At 38.8% G+C, this 14,532-nt stretch overlaps 2 protein-coding genes across 3 annotated transcripts in view; one reads left to right on the forward strand and one right to left on the reverse strand.

Moving 5' to 3' along the window:
• Nucleotides 1-3,283, reverse strand: part of dntt (deoxynucleotidyltransferase, terminal) — a 113,762-nt gene extending 110,479 nt beyond the window's left edge. The window contains exon 1 of the mRNA XM_063875660.1: nt 3,021-3,283. Coding sequence (XP_063731730.1) covers nt 3,021-3,214 — 194 coding nt within the window. The 5' untranslated portion in view covers nt 3,215-3,283. The remainder of the gene's footprint in view (nt 1-3,020) is intronic.
• Nucleotides 3,284-7,324: 4,041 nt separating this feature from the next.
• The window catches only part of blnk (B cell linker), a 28,385-nt gene continuing 21,177 nt past the window's right edge, over nt 7,325-14,532 (forward strand). Inside the window, exons 1-2 of one of the 2 annotated variants that reach the window (XM_063874613.1) lie at nt 7,325-7,689; nt 7,834-7,896. In XM_063874613.1, coding sequence (XP_063730683.1) covers nt 7,621-7,689; nt 7,834-7,896 — 132 coding nt within the window. In that variant the 5' untranslated portion in view covers nt 7,325-7,620. Of the gene's footprint in view, nt 7,690-7,833; nt 7,897-14,532 lie in introns of those variants that run through there. The other variant, XM_063874615.1, reaches the window with a different exon arrangement.

The following is a 14,532-nucleotide window of genomic DNA, read 5'->3' on the forward strand; positions in this document are numbered from 1 at the left end:
GTACTACGGCCAAGCTTACGTTCGAGATTTCAAAGCTATGTAAGCTATAGCTAGTTAAACTTTTTCTTAAATATTAAGGCCAAAAAGTAAATGTCAAAGAGTCCTTGGCCCTCTTTTATGCCCAGAGCACGCTCTGACGCTCCGAGTGAGCTACTCTGAATATCTGAACGCTCCGGGTTTACGAACAATCCAGTTCATGCCAGAATGAGCTCTGTCCAAGACAGTATGCAGGGTTTTTTCTAGAAAAATATAGTATGAGGACAATACTGTTGTGCTGTTACCCAGTTTAGACAAAACCCTGGTATGTGTTTGTATGTGAGTGTTGGTTTTCCGTCATCCGATATGTATGTGTATCCGTAAGAATCTACAACTTAAAGTAACTGATTTTTATCGCAATTTTCCCTAACAAACCTGGAGTCTCCCAGCAAGTTGGGAAGTGAAAGTGAAATTTAACATTCGCTGTTGTATACAGTTGGCAACATCTTGAGTTCAAACAAACAACTTGTGTTAGCTTAAGGCAACACAAGTCATTTGATATGTTTAAGGAAAAATTATAGCGTAGGTTGAATAAATCGTTCTGATCGTTGAGTTTTGGTTTCACACAAGACACGAGCTTTGTTGACCTTTTGCCACAAAACCAGACTTAGCTCTCGTCATGATTACTTATTGCCACTAGAGGTCTGGTTTGTGTTTGATTAGTATTGGTGATCAATACAAGATGATAAAGGCCACTTACTTGTAAGTGTAGCAGACCTCCTCTAACTCACACATATTTGAGTCTGTTAATCATGCATACAGCTATCAAATGAGCTGAGCTGAAGCATCTAAATCAGCCCTTTAGCGCTAGCCACAAGCGCAATTGCTGGGACATGATCTGACAATCTTCCTACTGCTGTAAGAACACGCCAGTTGAGTATCCAGCTTAAAAACAACTTCAGTGTCTTCACCACAATCAGTTCTGAAAGAGAGCAGTCAGTGCAGCTCATCAATCAGCCACGGCAACATGTCCATATTGGATCCTTGTTCATTCGTGTGCGTAAGTGTGTGTGTGTGTGTGTGTGTGTGTGTGTGTGTGTGTGTGTGTGTGTGTGTGTGTGTGTGTGTGTGTGTGTGTGTGTGTGTGTGTGTGTGTGTGTGTGTGTGTGTGTGTGTGTGTGTGTGTGTGTGTGTGTGTGTGTGTGTGTGTGTGTGTGTGTGTGTGTGTGTGTGTGTGTGTGTGTGTGTGTGTGTGCTGTGCACAGATGAATGCACACAGTGTATCTGACCATATGCTCAAGGCACTGTGCCTATAACTTGTCTAGACTAAACTAGATACGGGGAGGTGTTGCTATCAAACTGCAGCTGATATCAGTTTTGTCGGCTTGCAGAATAAATGTCAGTTTGAGGCAGGCACGCTCTACTTCCTGTCGTTGGTTTCAAACAATTGTATCAAGCCAAGTGTAACCGTAGGAGCGCTCAAGCTGTGTTTCTGGGAATGCTGCCATAGCCAAGCTGGCACACTGCTGGCAGGCACACTTACACACACATATGAACACTCACACCCATGAGTACCTTTTATTGACCTAAATCACATGCTAACTTCCCAGCCTTTTTTATATTAAGGTGATAGAAGAACAGCCTTTTCATGTGAATTTCTTCAAAGTCAAATTGTGTTTTCTCTGTGATTCCAAAACTTTAAAAAAAGAAAACTAGAAGTGTTTTCTCTTCTTCAAGCTAGAGATACAATATCTGTCTTTTAGAAACACCCAGAAATGTCCTCAATCACTCACTGGTGAATAAACCTCTCTCATGGTCTGGCCTTAGAGAAATTAATCTATGCTACAAAGGGAAAGTCTGATACCTTCTATAAAATATGGCGAAATGCATTCATTTTTTGGAAAGGAACTAGATATGACCTTTATTATTAGCAATTTATTACTTTACAAGATATGATGGGAATTGAGCTTCCTGTCTACCAGCTTTGTAACTTACTGTTCAAACCTTTTAACAATTTCACACACCATGTTTAATCATTTATGTTGTTTTGAGTTCTCTCTTTTGAATTATTGTTTACTGTCAACATCTGTAGATGTATATTTTGGTATGTTAATCATTTACGTATTCCTTTTTTTCAAATTGTAAATTTGTACTTATTTTCTCTTAAAGAGGAGATACTGCATCAACAGTATCACTAGCCCCAAGGAAACCTGACTCTGAACCCCTCGCGGATGTCAAGCAGAGGACTTCTGCTGTGTTCACAGTTTGGGATTTAAGCGATACTTCCAATCAGAGATGGATAACAATGAAGAAGGCATGCTGCTTCCATAATTACTGCACAATACTGTAAATGATTCATCATGGCAGGAAACAAGCTGACAGAACATCTCTCCTTGAGTGTGACTTCACAAATAACTCCTGACCAGCTCATTAAAAAAGTTTGCGTTTTGCTCTGTTACCTTTCTTCTAATGTATTTTAGTTTTCTACAAGCTGTAGCTGGGTGAGTTCGCCAATTTCTTCACCTTCTTAAATGTATTTATGTAGGAGCTCTGAGTTATGGCTCGGGGGAAATCCACTAAGGTGTAGCGGAGACAGGATGGATGCCCTAACCCTTCCTAATTAAGTATTCATTGGACAATAGTGTCTCTCTAATTAGCTAATTGGACCTAGAGTTCCAAAAAAAGGAACATGTTTTCAAAAAAAATGCCACAAAGTCACACTGAGTATCTCCCTGGGGAAGTTCTTTTTATAACACTGACAAGACCAGAACAGTCTGTCTTTCCTGTAAACATAAATTCCATTCATTCATTATTAACATATTGACACTGCTTCTACAAACTATAAACACCTTTATTTATGCATAAAATAAGTCTCCCTCATTGCATTTATTGGCCCGACCATTCTCAAACTGTTCTTTAATTAGTATTTTGACCTTATTTTTCCCTAGAGTTACAATAAAGGCCCTGAAAGCAGAACACAACTTTGAACCATTCTGGCTGGTAGTTGAACACAAACAGAGAAAAATAGGCAAAGTTTTTCCAACCTGAGGATGTCGTCCACAATGAAACCCTTAGACCTGGCCAACTGGGTCAGAAAGTTTCTCCTGCTGCGGCCCATTTTTCTCTCCACCAGGTACAGCCTGACATCCATAAACTTCACCACATCATGCCTGGGAACACTGGCATCCACTGGTATTGATCTTTTCCTAGCAAAAGGCAAAATAGGAGTGTGGAACATCTCTTCTGGGGTGAGCTATCCAAAGTATTTCAGCACCTCTAAGAATGTTATTTCGGAGCTTTTATTGTTGTTGTGTGCAGCTTGCATCCAGGTACACACTTCGGTGATGCCACAGTTGTTTATTTCACACACATGTTTCTTCCTTTTTTATTCTCTGGGACAGTGTGTCAGTTGGAGCAGGGTTGGTAATAGTTGAAAGACAGGAAAGCCTCTAGTAACAGGTGCTGAGGATTTGGTGTTTACCAAAACCACCTGCCAAGATCGAATGATTAAGGATGGGGGAAAGGGAGATAAAAAAAACACCCTATTGGCATGGCATGATACACTTCCAGTAAAAGTTTTTCTGCAAACAACGGTTTGGAGGAAGTAAACATTGCCTCAAAAGTTTTCTTGCTGTTGTTACTCTACTCTGTTGGCTGGAGTAAAGCCTCACTCCTGGGAGATGCCTGAATTCTGGTCACCTCACGAATCTCTCACAGCTGTCCTGCCATGTCCGGTTCGACTCGCTACTCACCGGCTCATTATGTCCGGACCCAGTCCGTACCATCTGCTCCAGCGCTTTAATTAGCTTACTGCCTAAAATGAAAGCCTTTGTGGGTATTTCCCCCGAGATCCCACAAGCTCATACACGGCCTTTGCTCACACACAGGTAATGTCGAGCAGACCATTGATGATTAGGAGCATTCATCCATGCATTGGTCAGGAACACAATCTGAAAATGCATTTAATCTTCATTCTATTCCTTTTCTTTCTAAAGAGGTAATTACAACATGAGACGTTGCTTTGTGCTGTTTTGATTTCTCCGCATCAGAAAAGAAAAGGTTTAAATGTCACTTTGTTGTAATTATCTACAATAATGCTTCTGCTCCAGTTGACCAAATAGAAATGATTTGTTGATTAAGGCAAAGTGGGGGGAGGGGGGACGATCATTATAGGCCTTGATTCTACTCTAATTCCAAAGCTGCAGTTCATTTCTTCACCTTAATAAACGCATCTTGCCTCTGTCAGCTCAACAGAATTTTTCTACACTAGTCTCATTAGCATGGAGTTCTGAGGGTTAAAGGGTGTCACAGGGCAGACGTGACTGATTGCTGGACTATTTAACACCCCGGACGCTCAGCTGTATATGAGGGTGCTGGCCCCTATTCAAACTGAGGCCGATGACATTCTACCATCACTAAGACAAATGGCTCTAACCCTGACAGCAGCAATCACTGCAAAGAGTAATGAACCCAGCTCTCTTCAGTGGCTATGTGCATGCACGGTAAAATTGTCCAACAATTGTTTTGAATCATCTTTCACAGTCATTTTGTTTAAGAAAGGATGATACGACAGGAAGTAAGATTAATGTTATTAAACCATTAGGACTAACTACCAAACCCCAGTGAAATTAAATGTGTTGTAGAATTTTGTGGAAATGTGTATGAGAGCATTCTAAAAAATGCTGATTGACTCGTACGTACAATTGTGTGGTAGGCTACTTGTAAGTAGAATATTTTTGATGTTGTGGTACTTAGGGCCTAATGCTTTTTATTTTAGATAATACAGAACAATCTACGATGCTCTGTAATAATGTCAAACCTTAGACCCATAATATTGTGTCGAACAAAATACAAGCAAAACATCTTTAAGTCAACTTAAAACATTGATATGGCTAACATGATAGCATGCAGTTGCCTTTTCAAACACATCCAGAAGACTCAGGAATAACAACAGTATTATCATTTTGAGTTTTGTTTAAGAAAGGCAAGTTTAATACCCATCCTTTTTTTACCTAATTTCAGCTCTCTACAAACCCCCTCCAAATATTAAGAGGCTAAATGCTACGCCTAGCTTAATACCATTAGCTAATTGCTAACTTTGTCTGTCAGCGATTTGGTGCTGGAAGGGTAGCAAAGCACTGTTCAAGCTTTATTTGGGTAGCCTAAGTATTGGAGGGTTTGTAACGAACGAACGACTCCTTCAAAGTCACACATAGACCTAGTAAGTTAAATTCATATGTAATACAAACATTGATTAGTTCAGCTCTAATGCTACTTAAGGGAAAACACAAGGCAAAAACTTGATGATAAGGGGTTGAAAATTCATTGCACCAATTAATCTAGAAGGATAGAAATGTACAAGGTCAAGAAGGCCTTCTGCATTCAATATTTTCAAATCCATCACCAAAGCATAAAAAGGGTATGAAAAAGCACAGCCCGAAGCTATTTCTTACTATCCAGTCTTCTTGCTGAGGAGTTGCTGTATTGCATCGTCAATATCTCAGGTTGAGAATGCTTCCTCACAAAGCATAAGGTTGTACTAAAGACATACCCTGATAACAAAACAAAGTAGCAGGGCCTCATGTTTTTTATTTGATCTACTTCTTTGTTAATTTGCATGTGTTAAGGAAGTGTTTGGCTGTGTTTTTAAAGTTGTATTCATTATCTTCGTGTGAATTCAATTTGCTGTTAGGTAATGTGAGGATCTAACGCGTGAACACTTTTACTATCACTATTACTGGAAATAATTGGAAAAGGTAAATAAAGTAATTAAAATGTTCCAACTAGAAAAGGGACACTTCTGTAGTTTAAAATAAAAATAAAAAGATGTACACAAACCCTGTTTTGGACAACACAGGCTCCTCCTCCTCGTCATAATCATCTTTGTATCTTTGTTTTAAAACCAGAAAGTTGAATCTAATTTTTGTTAAATGTTCTTTCTAAGAGTTAGATAAGAAGATCATACTTTTCATTCTGACCTAACTCTTGGCAAGACATCATACAAAGATTTTATGATATAAGATAGTATTATTTTTTGCTGAAAATTCAGGATGAGTTTCTGAGGTGCGTAGTTTAGCATAAAGACTCCCAGCCATAGACTGTATATATACAGTCTATGCTCCCAGCACATCTAGCTAAAGCTTATAAACACATTGCATCTTTTTTTTTATCCGTAGACCTACAAAGTATATTATTTTATAGAAAAAACGTGTACATGTTCAACCTTAGACGTGGCTGGTTGCTGTTAAATAGAAGTGGTTAAGTGAGAGTTAAGCTTAATGGCTTCCGCTCCGTAGTCTGTACGGAAACTTAATATGTATGTAGCTAACAACAGCAGCTGGTTAGCAAAGCACGGACAATGGCTTACCAATGCTGACAACATCTCCCTAAGTACGCCTAAGTAGTACCAAAATATACCACTCATTATCAGAGTTGGGTGTAACGCGTTACAAAAGTGACGGAGTTACAGTAATGTATTACTTTTTGCTGTAACGCAGTAATATAACGCATTGCTTCTGAAATGTGGGTAATATAATACCCGTTACAATGCTCAGTAATGCTGTTACAACACATTTTAACCCTAAATGATGTGGTGTTTAATTTCTAAGAATTCACAAATATCGCGAGACATTCCGACACCAGAGAAATAATTGTGCCGGTAGAATAGTAACTCAGTAAGTCTGTTTACTGTTGGTTACTATGACTATTGAGAGCTGCAGGAACGGATTCGCGATTGAGAGCTGCAGGCTCACAATGCAGAGGTGCAGATTCACAATGCAGAGGTGCAGGGTTCACAGCTAGCCCCCCCAAAGGACAAAATGGTTTGAGCTATGATGGAGATGCCATAGGGCACTATAGTGACTAGCTAAGATAATTTCCGCTAAGTAACTAATTTAGATAATGTTCTCACCCTGAGACCTAATGACTGGTAGGCTACATCCGCTCGAATTTGTTGGTAGTGCTAGTGTTGTTGTCAACTGCTCAGGTCATTGTTAACAAGAACACAACATGTATTATATTACCTACATTTTCAGATCTCTATTTGACCTGACATGCCTGACCACAATCCAGTCAGAGAGGCTAGCTCACAAAAGGAAAACACCACATATCCTGTTTCACAGAACATTTTTGTAAAATGGATTAAAATAATCTCTTCACCTGACTTTTATCATAAGAGGTGCAGCTTTTATAACTTCAACGCTACTTCGCCCCACTGTATATTGGAGTCTTGCACCTTGAATTAGATTACACCTCGAGATGAAAATAACTGTACAATAACTATGGTTTGTACTCTACTGTAAATAATGTGTGGGCTGGAAGGTGAAAGTCAGTCAAGTCACCCTTTATTATGACACCTTGGTTTCCTCAGACTTTTTTTTAAAGACTTTAAGGAAGTATCCGCTTCCCTTTTGTGAATGCCTCACTGCAATCTGTGTGACACATTTAGATTAGTTTGAGGAAATCATGGATTGCCGCATTACTTATGGATGAAAGAAAGGGAAATACAGAGTATGTGTTGGTTTTAATGTACTTCTCCCTGTCAAAGCTGGCTAGTTTGTTTGAGCTGTAGTGCGTGACGGGGTCATTCCGGTACTGTACTTCGAGGAGCCCGTTCCTGCTCAGAAGTTCCCTGTTGAGACAAAAATGAACCTGCCGTCCAGAGAGGAGTGTGAGGGGTGGGACCCGGCACAAGTAGCCTCCTTTATGTGCAAGGTGAGTACAGGAAGAATATTGAGAATAAACATCAGAAAACCAACAGATTGAGTTAGACTAAGCATCGGAATTAAATTCAGGTAATCTGTGTAGTTAAGTGGAAATGTTCTGGAAAGTTAATCAATATATGTTTAATGCCCTCAGAATAAAATGGCAGAGTGTGTTGTCACCGTGAACAGACTGAGAATTGATGGACACAGACTTCTGGTGAGTTAATCCCTTACATTTTCCTTCTTACACCTGAACTTTCCAAGAATTCCAAACTAATTCCGTCCAGCTTGACGTTACATGATCTACTAATCCGTTCAGCATCATATCTGGGATGAGGTAGGGCTCAGTTTTTCTAATTATGTCAAAATGGACAAATCCTCCTGAGCAATTATTGTTGTGATTATGCTACTAAAAACAGCAGAATGATTACAAATCCTCCAGCTATTTGTCTCTGTTTTGCTTAAAAAATAAGCGGCCAGAAAACTTGATGAAAAATTGAAAACATTCTCATTATTTTTAATAATATATTTGTAGGAGCTATTTTATTGTCAAGATATATAATCCTCCAAAGTAACTATTTTGCGTATAAATTGACAAAAGTGCAACCCTGTGAATGTCCAAAGTTATAAACTAGGTGGGAGTTTACAGGATATGAAACATGACTAGTGTAAATCTAAAGGATTGTACTACTTCCCGCACTCATGTAAGCTACCTTAACACTAATATGGAAGTGAGTACATCAGTTGCAACTTCTGCTTTGATATTGCAATCATAAGTGCATGGTCTCCAAACTCCACATTGTGTGCACACTCTATGAGGGCTTTTCGTTTCTAAGAGGAGCACTGACACAATGAGTGCAAGTGAAAACTGTCTTGTGTGTCAACGGCAGCGAGTAAGAACTGTGAAATGAGACTCGGGGGATAATAAAGCTGTGATCCCTACTTATTTAAGTAAGTATCATTAAATCTGATGCAGTCGTAAGGGAGGAACTGTCTAACAAGGATTTCATGCAGTGAAACAACTGAAGCATTGGTTTATAACTCCCTAATATTATAATACTGAGAAAACTAATAATACTTCAGTGATTCTTCGTGCACATTGACATGCCTGTAGAAGCATTTATTCATAAGTGTCTTTTTAGTGGCCACTTATAAACACTTCTCTCCGCTAACAAATGAGAGCATCAGTCTACTCTTGTATTCATTATTCAATGACCCTGAGCTGATTCCATTTTAGGTGGGATATTGCATCATGGTAATAGTTCCCCCTATCTCTCACAGGCCTATCTCCCACAAAATATGCTCACTGTGGAATTTTATGAGTCAAAATGAAAAATGTTGCAGTGCGGGGATTTGATGTGCAAGTTACCAGTGCAGATCTGAAAAATACATCTACATACAGTTTGTGTATTGACTGATAGATCCCGTAGATACAACCCAGCACACACGGGCTCCATTAAGCTCAGGTAAACCCACGCTTGTATTGAATGAGGATATTTCACCATGGCTGCACAGCTGGCTGAACACACACTCAATTTAACCAGCTTCAAGGCTACAGAATCATACACTCAAATACTTTGAGTGCTCTTAGTTAGGAGAAGTTTTGTTTGCTGTGTTTGATTTTTAGCCTTGCAAGCAGCGAAGCTTTGTCAGTCGGACGTGAAAATTTAAATCTGAAATATTTCAACAAGAATTTCCCAGATCGGTATGGAATTAACAGACATTCATGGTGCCTGGAGGAATATGTCGACCCTAGACTTTTCCTCTGGTGCCTCCATCAGGTTGACATCATATGTGTGGTTCATAGCGAAATAGTTCAACAACTATTGAAGGAATTGCTGTGCAATTTGCAGTAGATATTCAAGAATAGTCAAGGATAAACATTAGGTGTCATACATTGGTGTAAAACATATTCATTCACTTTTACAGATATAAAAGAGGCCTCTATTCCTCAGTTTTTAATCATAGGCTGTAAAAAAGAAGAAGTTGAAGTAGTCTATGTGACATCATCCAATGTGTTGTTTACTGTTGTTTTAAAGCCTCGAGTTTTATCTAATTGCCGTCTCCATTATGGGTTTTTGGCCGTCGCCATCTTGGTTCCTTGAAACCAGAATTGACCCAATGGGTTAGTGTAAGTACAACCGAATGCTGAACAAGACTTTATGTAGGCGACTGAAATGTTACAGTTACATAAAAACAACGCAAAAGGGCTCAAGTTCTTAGACACAAACCTCTATAACAACTGAACCGGATAACACTGTGGTAGCAGCCCAATAAAATGTTATACCACACACATACACATTACTTTAAGTTTATATATAGTTGGAAACATTTGGTATAAATAACTCAAAAAAATATGTAAGTTGTATTCATGTTTAGACATTTAAATGAAGAAACTGTATACACCATAATATATTTATTGTTGATTAGCAAAAGATGGTATGCCAATCCAAGATGGTGATCTTGATGAAGTTTACCAATTCATTATCAACAAGGTAACATTGTCACTTTAAAATTGTTAGCATGCTGATCTTAGAGTACAGCCAGCCTTGTGTCATTGTATAGGTGGCAAAAAAACAACATTTTGTCACAATTTAGATGCTGTATGAGACACGCCAGGTGTAACTACAAAGTTAACCACTCAGTGAAATGTAGATACTCAAAAGCAACTTCACTGTGGGTGGGTCTTTAATTCAGGAGACCACCACAGTGTCAGGTCCAAAACCAAAATGCAATGTGGATCTATTCTAAGTAATCTAACGTAACTTATTTGAACGCAAACCTAAATATTTTCCTAAACCTTGAATGCTGACAAATTCTACCAGTTCCCTGATGGATTACTTGACTTGTGTTCTGTAAAGACAGAGCCTTTGGTGTATACAAAGAGTGATTTGTCTTTACTTTGTCCTTGTACCCTGCCCTCACTTCTCCATGTGTGTCAGACAGATCAGTGTTAATATTTAATCTGTCATCTGCAGCCTCATGAATTTTTGTTTTGACAGCTAAAGCTCTAAAAGAATTGCTCTAAAAGCATTTGTCAGTTTTGAAAATATTTAAACTCAGAATGCAGTGCGTGCACTCTTTACCTCTTCAGTTATAAGTGCTGTTGCTGATTGTTACTAAGCAGTTCCTCCTTTATTTCTGGCAAACAGCCTGCTGGCAGTGAAATGTCACTTCCTGTTGCAAGGGGATTTTACAACTGCAACTGTCAGCTTTAATGCTTTAATGTTGGCTAAATCAAAGTTGTGTTGTGAATGCAGAAACAGGTATTTACTTACAAGTAAATTGACATCTGCTTTTTACTTCAAAGAACACTTTCATTCAGAAGTGTGGTTTACTAAAAGAGCTTAGAGCTTCACTTTGCAGAATGATCGATGTGCAGAGTTGACACTAGAAGGCTGATTTAACATTATTTAAAGTAGGATAGTTTGTCTTATATGAGAGGTTTAAAACATGTACATATAAATGTTATTTTGTTACATAACAACTAGTTTTGCAATAAGTATTACATTCTGCCCAGTCTGCTCTGATTGGTTACCTTCCCGACTGTGATATAAATCATCAACTGCTTACAGATTTCCCGCCTCTTAGTAAATCACATACAATGTGATAGCGCTAGCCAATAGAAGCGCAAGTGTTAAGTAGTGATGTAGAAGTGTTTATTAATCATTTGACAAAGTATTATGATGCTCAATTGCAACTATATATCCATCCAATAAATGTCTCCAGATGCTTTACAAAACAATGAATGTACGTAATGTTGAATGCATGTTAAACATATGACAAAAACTTAATGCAGTACATTTTTTAACTGCGATTAGTCAACGTATTGTTCAATTGACAATAAAATTGTTCCTTGATTATTGTTTGAGTAATAGGCTAAGGGGCGAGACATCTCTAAGTGGCTGACCAATCACAACAGAGCCGGCCAGCTAACAAATCAGAGCAGACTGGGCTCTGGTTTCAGACAGAGGGTGAAAACAGGTGCTGCAGCACAGGCAGTATGAGAAACATAAAGAGCTGTTTGAACATTAAAGCATGGAGACATGTCATAAAGAAACAAAATACAAATATTACCCTGAAAATCATCATAAAAGGGCACCTTTAAAGACATCCCCTAATCATTTTGAACCTTGGATGGACATTTATTACTTCTTTACATTTTCTATAGACCGAAAGATGATAAATAATCAGCAGATTTATTGTGAATACAAATAATATTTTGTTGCAGTCCTATAAAATGTGTGCAAAAACTACCTGATAGACATAAAATATATATCTCTAATAATTAGCAAATGTTCTTAATTATCATTGTATACAGTTAGTAAGAATCAACTAAAGCTTTAGTTAAGTAAATTATCATTGTTATTAGAACTTAAGTAATCAAGACAATACTATTTGCCATTTATTCATGGTTATTAATAAGTATTAGCAGCAGAAAAGCAGCAGAAACCCTGGAATAACAGTTTGTGGTGAGTTCACTTTGACTCATCAGTAACACAGCATGTGTCCATGGGCAGAAAGGGCATGCACTCTGAATGTCATCCAGCAAATGTGCTGCTGCTGAGCACTGCCTTTGGTCCTGCTTTGCATATGCACATCATGTCTATACAGTAGATGGAGCAAAGGTCATAAAAATCTTCATTTAAATATGCACAAGTAAGTAGGCAATGCGGAGCTAAACCGCTATCATAAGACAACATGCTTCGGAGGCGCCATGCTCACATTCCACCTCTTCATTCAGTGGTAAAAAAAAACAATCTGTCTGAGTGGTGGGTGGCTGTAAACTACAGTGTGGATGAGAATGACAGTCAGTCAGAACAGTGTATAGATAAAGGCGTTCTCCAGCTCTTTGATGCCTTGTCGGCTCACACAGGTAGACGGGTTAAAAGAGATATGTAGCAGATCAATCTTTGTGGCGCTGTGTGAGATATGATGTCACACAAGGCAGACTTTGCACACATATTTGGCAAAATATAACAGATGATTGCTTTGTTGATGGCTTCAAACATCTAGAGTGGCATGCTAAAAAACAAATGCCTTGTGGCCAAAATGAGCTTGTTAGCTTTTGTCATTTGGGAGCATGTTATGTTTCAACATGTTAAAAGAGTCAGGGGACTTAGCAAAGCTGCTGGGAGATAACCGTGCGGCCATGCTGCTCTCTCTCTCTTTTGAGAAATGAAACTAATTTCAAAGGAAAACTTCTTTGACAATATATTATGCAAAATCCACGTTTTCATGTCTTTTATACATGCATATGTGTCCCCTCTGTGTTAAGAGATTCAGAAAGTTTCAGGAAAAATGATTCTCCCTCTCTTATCCTGACCCATCTATATAAAAACCTGAAAATGAAAGTTAGTTGATCAGATTTTGGCATTTTGGGGTTGTGAAACCATTAGCCAATAACCAACCAAGCCCATCTTATCACCTGAATTTCCTCCTAGGGCACCAATGTGTTTTTTAAACCAAACACTTCAGAGGGGCGTGGCCAGCAGCAGCTGATAAGCATCTAAAGGTCACGTATTATACTGTATTTCAACAATATATTATAGGTCTCAGATATATACAAAACATGTCTCTGATGTGTTTTGCTCAACATACCAAACAGATCATGAATTATAGCATGCCATAACCCCCTCTGTTTCAGCCCTGTTCCAAAAGTGCTGATTCTGTATCTGTAGCTTTAAATGCTAATGAGCTGCAGCTGGCCACGCCCCTCTGTGGAAGTGTTTCTGGCTCTCCGACCCGACCAGAGCATTTCCATGGTAATGGTGAACACACAGGGGAGACACATATGTGTAATAAAGACATTAAAAATGTGAATTTTGCATAATAGGGAACCTTTAAAGATACAGACACAGAATCAGCACTTTTGGAACAGGGCTGAAAGAGAGGGGTATGAGGGATGCTGCAATGATCTGTTTGGTGTTTCAGCCAATCAGTTCAGAGACATGTTCTGTATATATCTGAGACCTTTAATATATTGTTAAAATACAGTATAATAGGAAACCTTTAACAATGCCTCTTGCCATTGTTACAGAAGAGGCCGCCACATAAAAAGCCATGTGCCTGTTTTGAGGGAAGATTTCACACCAACAGAACTCTTGTTCATCGATATAAAATGTGTGTACTTTATACTGTGTATTAAACATCCCTTTGAACCTCAAGGACATGATCCATCCTTGGCCAACAAAAAAACACCTCCCCCTTCTGTGTGAAGCATGTGAAAGTTTGGGCCTATTTCAAGCCAATGCTGTAGCACTAACAATGGTTTGGCTTATTCTAAAGCAGATGTTCACACAGGATTCTTGCTGTTTTTGTATTTTCATGGATGAATGCACTTATTGTTGGTTGTAAATGTAAAATGATAGTTTCCCAAAGAGGTTGCCAATTGCAACAACTCAGACAAAATAACAATCATTGAAATCTCTGTCCACCCCAAATGTGTTTCCTGCCATAATAGTAGAATAACTCTATTATCGGCAATCCTTGGTCTTTCTGTCGGTTCTGTCTTATCTCTGTGATTGTCTGGACAGAGTGTGTCACCATTGTAGCATCGTAACGTGCAAGATTCAGTCACAAAACGTTACAAATGTGTAGGCTAAAGCCCTACTACCATACCTTGCCTGATTTGGCGTCACTAAGTAAATGTCCTTCATAACGCCAACATCATACCGCTTGATTTAGTGTGTTGATACCCTTTGCAAGATGTATCTAGTTTATCTAGCTCCAGCAGCAGGCCCAATGTGGTCATTTCCCCAAAAGCTGGGTTAGGGTTAGCTCGTTAGCATAGAGTCAACATGTCACACACAGGTAAAGGCGGGCTCTTGTTGGCGTTTAGAAGTTTAGAGGG

This window comes from Eleginops maclovinus, chromosome 22, assembly GCF_036324505.1.
Source record: "Eleginops maclovinus isolate JMC-PN-2008 ecotype Puerto Natales chromosome 22, JC_Emac_rtc_rv5, whole genome shotgun sequence".
NCBI classification, from domain to species: domain Eukaryota; kingdom Metazoa; phylum Chordata; class Actinopteri; order Perciformes; family Eleginopidae; genus Eleginops; species Eleginops maclovinus.